The 8,388-nt window shown below is 43.0% G+C and overlaps 1 protein-coding gene across 1 annotated transcript in view; it reads left to right on the top strand.

The window, feature by feature from the left end:
- The window catches only part of LOC105535433 (aldehyde oxidase 4-like), a 69,540-nt gene extending 65,409 nt beyond the window's left edge, over positions 1-4,131 (top strand). The window contains exons 33-35 of the mRNA XM_011974534.1: positions 378-563; positions 2,473-2,640; positions 4,078-4,131. Of these exons, the coding sequence (XP_011829924.1) occupies positions 378-563; positions 2,473-2,640; positions 4,078-4,131 (408 nt within the window). The remainder of the gene's footprint in view (positions 1-377; positions 564-2,472; positions 2,641-4,077) is intronic.
- The last annotated feature ends 4,257 nt before the right edge of the window (positions 4,132-8,388 follow it).

Genomic DNA, 8,388 nt, shown 5'->3' with positions numbered 1-8,388 from the left:
ATCTGTAATCCCAGCTCTTTGGGAGGCTGAGGAGGGCGGATCACATGGTCAGGAGTTCGAGACCAGCCTGACCAACATGGTGAAACCCCATCTCTACTAAGAATACAAAAATTAGCAGGGTGTGGTGGCGGGCGCCTGTAATCTCAGCTACTCAGGAGGCTGAGGCAAGAGAATTGCTTGAACCTGGAAGGCAGAGGTTGCAGTGAGCCAAGATCTTGCCACTGCACTCCAGGCTGGGCAACAGAGCAAGACTCCGTTTCAAAAAAAAAAAAAAGAATGGCTTCTTATGATCCAGAGCTCCACATTTATTCACACTGTAATATTTATTCAACCAATATCATGTTACATCCTATAACCTGTGAATTTTTTGGCTGTAGGTTGAGGGAGCATTTATTCAAGGCATGGGATTCTATACCATAGAAGAACTGAAATACTCCCCAGAAGGTGTGCTTTATTCTCGGAGTCCAGATGACTACAAAATCCCCACCGTCACTGAGATACCAGAAGAGTTCTATGTCACTTTGGTGCGTTCCCAAAATCCCATAGCCATCTACTCATCCAAGGTAAGAACTTAAACCTCTGTGTTAGTTGGCTGTGGCTGCCATAACAAAATACCACAGACCAGGTGGTTTAAACAACAACGATTTATTTTCTCACAGTTCTGGAGGCTGGAAGTCCGCCACCAAGGTGTTGGCAGGTTGGTTTTCTCCACGGCCTTTTTTCTTGGCTTGTAGTCAGCCATCTTCTTCCCATTTCTTCACATGATCCTCCCTCTGTGTGTGTCTGTGTCCAAATTTCCTCTTCCTATAAGGACACCAGTCATGTTGGATTGGGGCCTGCCTGAATGACCTCATTTTAACTTAATCATCTCTGTAAAGCCCTCATCTCCAAATACGGTCCCATTCTGCCTGCTGGGGATTGGGACTTCACCAGATGAATCTGAGGAGGACACAGTTCACCCCATAACAACCTCCTTTTTCAAGAAATTATAAAACCATCCCCTGAATTTACTATGTCCTTTGAACTGCAAATCCCAAAAGGTGAAAGAGAAAAGAAAAGAAAAGCATGCTTGTGGCAGAGTGACACTGACTCCAGAAGCCCAAGCCAGGTCTTCATGTTTTGCTAGAGATCAAGAAACAAATCTAAATCAAACAAGGGTCAAGAAGGCAATGAACAACTTGGCTCATGAGGCTAAGTGCCATTGTGAGATAAACTAACATCGTAGGCAAATTCCATCCACCCAGAGCTTTTCTGCACCCTTCCCACCTGTCCTCCAGACACAGTTCTTGCTGACACTGCCTCTTCCACACCCTCTCCAAGTCAAAACAGGCTCTTAACCAACTTTCTTCCTGACTTTTTCCTCTGAGGTGTTCATAGCCATTGATACCTGAGGTGTTGGTGCCATGCTCCCTGGAGCAGAAGGCCTTCAACTGGCCCATAAAGACCTTGGCAAGAAACGGTTCTCAAATACAAGTGTGAGAAAAAACACAGCTTCCCCAACTTATGTTCTGGTCTGAGCCCACATCTGGACAGACAGGTGGTAACTTTAACCTCAGATTTCCAGAGTATTCCCTCTTTCCTGGGGGTAGGTCACGATTGCTAGGAAGGTGAGACTTCCTGTCTGAATGGTCTCTGTCTCCACTTCTACACCAGACTTTGGCCAAGGGCATTTCTGAGCTGGCCCAACACAGCACACAATCCTGCCACTTGGGGTCTAGCTGCCTCCCGCCAGTTCTGCTCCAACTAGGGAACAGACCCCTCAACTCTCACCCCTTCTTCCGGCCTCAGAGGAACCCCTCTGCCTACGGCCCCCTTTCTCCCTCCATATTTGCCTCAGAGAAACCTGGAATTTTGACAACAGCCAAAGCCTGGGGAAGCCTTTATCTGCTTCCGGCCTTTGTCTCATCCCTCCACCAGGGCCCTGGACACAGATCACAGACCAGACTACCTGGAAGAAAGCAAAAAGAAAAATCAGTACAAAAAAGCATTGGTGAATCATTTGAAATATAATGTCACCATAGTGGTAACTCGAAAGCATCCAATCTATGCTGGCGAAGTTAACACACATGAAAAGAGGCAACCACCTCTCACTGTCTTTCAAGTTCAACTGCAAAGGTTGTGGTTGTTTCATTTTGGCCTTGAGTTAGACATAAATGTTCTGGAGCCGGAGTTGGAGCATCATACAGGGCACCAAAGGCAATGGGCGTTTGTAGCCCGTCCCCTCACATCGTGTGGTATTTTAATTAACTCAGTAACCAAATTGCATTTTCACCAGCTACTCTGAGGTGGACACCCAAATCACCATGCAGGGGAATTTGATTCTGGCAATTTGGAAGCACTCCACTCTGAGGATTATAAAGCCAGAGAAGAATGTGTGTGTGTGTGTGTCTGTGTGTGTGTGTGTGTGTGTGTATACACAAATTAGTCCTAAAAGAACCATGCATTCCTGACAGCCTTTTGTTTGTCTCTCAGGGGTTGGGTGAGGCTGGAATGTTCCTGGGGTCCTCCGTGTTGTTTGCCATATATGACGCAGTGGCTGCTGCCCGCAGAGAGAGGGGGCTAGCCAAGACCTTCGTCCTGAGTAGCCCGGCAACCCCTGAGATGATTCGGATGACTTGTGTGGATCAGTTCACAGACATGGTAAGGGAGGTCCCTGTTGTAGTCATGGACTTTCAGGTTGTTGGTATGGATCTGATAACCATGACAATATTACAGGGCGGGTTCATCTTTTTCATTGAAAATTCTCATTTTGCCTTCACCTGCCACTTCATATGCTCTTTTTCTTCCTTTTTTTTTTTTTTTTTTTTTTTTTTTCCCCGAGACAGAGTCTTGCTCTGTCACCCAGGCTGGAGTGCAGTGGCATGATCTTGGTTCACTGCAACCTCTGCCTCCCAGGTTCAAGCAATTCTCCTGGCTCAACCTCCCAAGTAGCTGGGATTACAGGCATGTAGCACCACGCCCGGCTAATTTTTGTAGTTTTAGTGGAGACGGGGTTTCACCAGGCTGGTCTCGAACTCCTGACCTCGTGATCTGCCCACCTCCGCCTCCCAAAGTGCTGGGGTTACAGGCATGAGCCACTACACCCAGCCTCCGTGTGCACTTCTTAACAACTGCAAAGTGAGCAAGCCTCTTCAAATTATGATTTGATTCTTTCAGACCCCAAAGAAAAACACACTCAGTTGAGCCAGTGTTAATAGCAAATGGACATGGTAGGTTGCTTCTTTAAACATTTTATCAAAATGTATCTGATGTGGTATTTTGATTACCTCAGTAACCAAATTGCATTAGCTAAGATATCTGATCTGGTCAATCATGCAGAAAGTATTTGTTAAGCAAACTAATAAAAATAAATGAAAATATCAAGTCACTGGGCACACCTTGATATGCCTGTAATCACAGAATACACTTTCACTTTCCAGTGGCTAAAAATATACCCAGAACTAGCATCTGAGCCTAGTCTTCTATTGAACTGCTTACTGTAGCCCTAAGTGAGATTTTGGTATAAAATTAGATTGCACTTTATGACTTGAAAATTACAGGGCTTCTGAGTAAGTGGCATCTTATCCCAAAAAGAAGTTTATGAGGATAAGGAGGTTTATGACTCAAGGACTGAAACAAATATGAGAATTATATACTTTTGATATTAATAAAATGGACATTGACTTGTTCATTTAAAAAAAAAAAAAAAACATGATTGTCTTCTGGCCAGGCATCATGGCTCACACCTGTAACTCCAGCACTTTGGGAGGCTGAGGCGGGCAGATCACTTGAGGCCAGGAGTTTGACGCCAGCCCGGCCAACATGGTGAAACTCCGCCTCTACTAAAAATACAAAAACTAGCCAGGCATGGTAGTGCATGCCTGTAATCCCAGGTACTCAGGTTGCTGAGGCACAAGAATCGCTTAAACACAGAAGGTGGAAGTTGCAGTCAGCCAAGATTGTGCCACTGCACTCCAGCCTGGGCAACAGAGCGATTCTGTATCAAAATAATAATAATAATTTGACTTCTTCATTACAGCATTTTTAGTATAATAACATTTTATTAACAACTATCTTTCTTCTTTTGATCTTTTTTAGATTCCCAGAGATGACCCTTCAACATTTACACCTTGGTCCATCCGTGTGTCTTAAGCCTATGTTTCCTAGAAAATGAAAGAATACATGATGGACCTTAAAAGTCTCAAATCAGAACAAAATATAGGTTGGCTCCCAACTGTCAATGATAATTTTAGCATCTTTCAGGTTTTCTCTGTGGTTTAGATCACTACATGATTATATTTCAGGATGCAAATTTTCACCAAAAGGTATAATGAAGCTTAGAACCAAAAACTCAAAAATTCTCATTTCAGTTTGCATTATCCTGAAAATCTACATCAGCATGATTTGAAAGCATGATAGAGTTTTTATTAATCTGGGACAACTTAAGAGAGACTATTCTTGCTTTGTTCTTTAGAAATCTAACCAAAGTTCGGTCAAATTGTCCACCCGCAAAACTCTGAGGATTGGATTCCCTCAAAGCCAACGGTGTGCTAGTAATGGACAAATCCCTGGTTTATGGTGTTTGACCATTTCCATGGTGTAAATTCCCCTACCTTGGCCAATTCTAAGCCACTGATGTGAGGTCTCAGAATGTGAAGTTGAAAGCTTGCCGTCAGCTCTTGGGAGTGGGGAAGAGCTATCTCCAGCACTGCGAACTCACCACAGTCATCGGGTTCCTGCCACTCCCACATGGTCCATTTAGACGAGGCTTTGGGAAGTAACCATCCAAAACCTCCAATTGGTCCTCATCTGCCATGAGCCACATCCATGGAACAACTTCTTCCTTACCTGGGAGGCCAGGAAATCATTGTTTATGCTGAGTACATCAAAACAATGATCTCAAATCACTTTTGAGTCCCTTGTTTTGGCTTAGTGTCCAAAAGGTGAAATCAGCACTATCTTCCTTTTGCCATCAAAGGGGCACAAAATCCTCAGGGTTAATTTTTGGTTATTTCTTAGCTATTTTACATGGCATTTTCCTGCAGAAATGCAGTCTTATACCAGAGATGATGTTTAGTCCCACGTGAGGTTTGGAAACACAGTAAAAAAGAAACTTTTGTGTCAAAAACACAAATAAACAAACACTTGTCAGAGATCTGTGTGCTAGATATTAAAGCTCTGCATCTATTAACAGTAATCTTGTGACAGAAGGATAAGTTTAGATGTGTGTCAGACCAGGTTAGAAGAGAAGTCGGGTGGTAGAAAGGAAAGACTTCTTGGCCGGGCATGGTGGCTCACGCCTGTAATCCCAGCACTTTGGGAGGCCAAGGCGGGCGGATCACAAGGTCAGGAGATCCAGACCATCCTGGCTAACACGGTGAAACCCCGTCTCTACTAAAAATACAAAAAAATTAGCTGGGCACGGTGGCGGGCGCCTGTAGTCCCAGCTACTCAGGAGGCTGAGGCAGGAGAATGGCGTGAACCCAGGAGGTGGAGCTTGCAGTGAGCCGAGATCGCGCCACTGCACTCCAGCCTGGGCAACTGAGCGAGACTCCATCTCAAAAAAAAAAAAAAAGAAAGGAAAGACTTTTTTCCAAAGAAAAAGGCTCACCAGGCCATGTCTCTTATTCTATTTTTTTCTGTGTCTCTTATTCTGAGAGGAGAGAGACAGAGAGAGACAGAGTCAGTCTTTAAGTGTTTGAATTCATTCAATAATCTAGATTGCCCAGAACCTAACCCATAAAAATTCATTGTGCCAGACAGAAAAGCAAAAATAGGGTCACTGGTATATTTTTCTAACAGTAAAATAGGAAGGCACATTTACCACAAACATAAATTAATTACAAAAGTGTTATACTTCATAGACTGTAAGGACAAGGCCTCTGATATCACAGAATTGCATTTTTACAAAATAAGTCTGATCATTTCAGCAGCATTTTATTAACTTGAAGAATTAGGATGGGAAAGTATTCACAAAAATAGTACGTGTTAAAGAATAGCAGTTTTCAAACATAGGGTTAATATCCTAATGCCTTTAAAAAATTAGATTGACAATTTAGAGTGTCTGTTCTATTACATACTTAATTCATATCACAAATTTAGACAAATATCTATCATTGTGTGTCCAATTCTAAAATGTTATTACAGTGAGAGTTGGGCTAAAAGTATAAGATGCCATCTTTTTAACCAATAGATTCCATAAATGATCAAGCACTCTTTTAAAGATAAAAGCCCTCGATAATTAACTCTGGGCAAAACTGCTAGTGCCTGTTACTAGTTATCATTACTGATGCTTCATTGTGGATTTAATAAAAGTTTATCAGAAGAGAAACAATGTGTAGCAGTTACCACACTTACTGTGCTTCTGCTTTCAGGTTAAAGTGCCTGTGGGGTCAAAGATATCCTAATTCTTCTGAGTCAAAAGTTTATGACGGAGCTGTTTCACATCACCTTACAGAAACTGGGAAAACGAAGCTGGGTGAATAGTAGTAGGGATGGAGTTGATTTCCTTTCAGTATCTTGAAACTGCCGACACTCACATGCGCTCAGGTTTTGGAAAAGTTCAAGAATGTCTGGGACAGGGTCTTAGAGGTCTATGTTGCTTCTCTTTTTTTTTTTTTTTTTAATATTTAAGTTCTGGGTACATGTGCAGGTTGGTTATATAGGTAAACTTGTATCATGGAGGTTTGTTGTACCAGGTACCAAGCCTAGTAGCCAAGAGTTATTTTTTCTGATCCTCTCCCTCCTCCCACACTCCACCCTCTAGTAGCCCCAGTGTGTGTTGTTCCCCTCCATGTGTCCGTGTGTTCTCATCATTTAGCTCCCATGTATAAGTGAGAACATGCTGTATTGGTTTTCTGTTCCTCTCAGGGCCACACTGCAGTTCAATTTCTGCCTTTAACCAGCTCTGCTTCTTCCACCTTCCGCTCCCAGGTGTTGATCCCTAAGAAACATCCTACTCCCCAAACTCTATCTCAGCCTGTCTGAAATATGCCCCAGTGAGACTGCCCTGGGAAAGGTGTGAACTTGAGGAAGAGGCTGTCTGCCCTGAGGCAGCCCCTGAAGGAACTGGCAGCTGAGGATATGTGCTGACCCCACTCCTGGGCAGGGTACAAGTCCTTCCTCATGGAGGACCTGAGTGGAAGTGGATCACACAGATCAGTGGATCACTTCCTGGCCCACCACACAGATCTATCAGAGTTATTCTTCCTGGTAGTTATTCTTCCTTAGTTTGCTGAGGATAATGGCCTCCAACTCCCTCAACGTTCCTGCAAAGAACATGACCTAGTTCTTTTTTATGGCTGTATAGAATTCCATTGTGTATATGTACCACATTTGTATGTACACATATGTTCATTGCAGCACTCTGTGCAATAGCAAAGACATAGAATCAACCTAAATGTCCATCAATGGTAGACCAAATATGTTGTTTCTTTTAAAGAAAAATAGTTTCTCTGCACTTGATACTTTCAGTGTTATAAACTGGCCATATTTTTCACACTCTCAGAACACAGAGTACCATAGGTGGAGTTCTCCAGAGGCTGAGACAGAATTTGCAGAGTAGGATGTTTCTTAGGGATCAACACCTGGGAGAGGAAGGTTGAAGAAGCAGAGCTGGGCAAAGGTAGAAACTGAACTGCAGTGCAGCCTGAGAGGCATCAATAACCCGGCAAGGACTTCTGGGAGCAAACACTGCCCCACAGAGTTACCCTACCTAGGTTGAAATGTGCCATCAGGGGATGGCACTGCCCTGGGAAGGGTGTGACATTCAGGAAGCAGCTGTCTGCCCTGAGGCAGCCCCTGAAGGATCTGGCAGCTGAGGTCATGTGCTGACTCCTCTCGCAAGTGGGCACGAGTCCTTCCTCATCGGGGATCTGGATGGCTCACTTCCTGGCCTACCACACAGATCTATCAGAGTTCTTCTTTCTGATTTGTGAGTTTATTAATATGCAGATCTTACAGAAGTATAAGTAACAGTCACATTTAGCTGTACATTGGATGGATTGCCTTTATAGAAAAGAACAATTTTACATTCAAAAAATACACAATTTACATATATGTAACATTTCTATATTTTAAGCCAGCACTTGCCTCAAATTCCATGTTATATTTTCAGGTTTTTTTTTTTTACTTACTGAAACGCATATGATTAAACTCATTTATCAGCATACTGTGTGCAGATGCTGCTATTAATTACAAACGAAACCTCCAAAAAAAAATCTCTTACCCAAGTTTCATTATCTGGAATTGACACTAGTCAAAAAAATTGACTTGCTGCACATAAATAAACGATCATGTAGATATATTCAAGAAGATGACTTTCTGCAGAGTTCTAAAGCCCTGAGCCCTGAGTTGACAGAAGCTGAATCTATCTGTAAGCAACAGTACGAGAAAACATGAGTTTATCCC

This window comes from Mandrillus leucophaeus, unplaced genomic scaffold (assembly GCF_000951045.1).
Source record: "Mandrillus leucophaeus isolate KB7577 unplaced genomic scaffold, Mleu.le_1.0 Scaffold146, whole genome shotgun sequence".
Taxonomy (NCBI): Eukaryota; Metazoa; Chordata; class Mammalia; order Primates; family Cercopithecidae; genus Mandrillus; species Mandrillus leucophaeus.
This window is presented reverse-complemented; position numbering and strand designations above follow the sequence as displayed.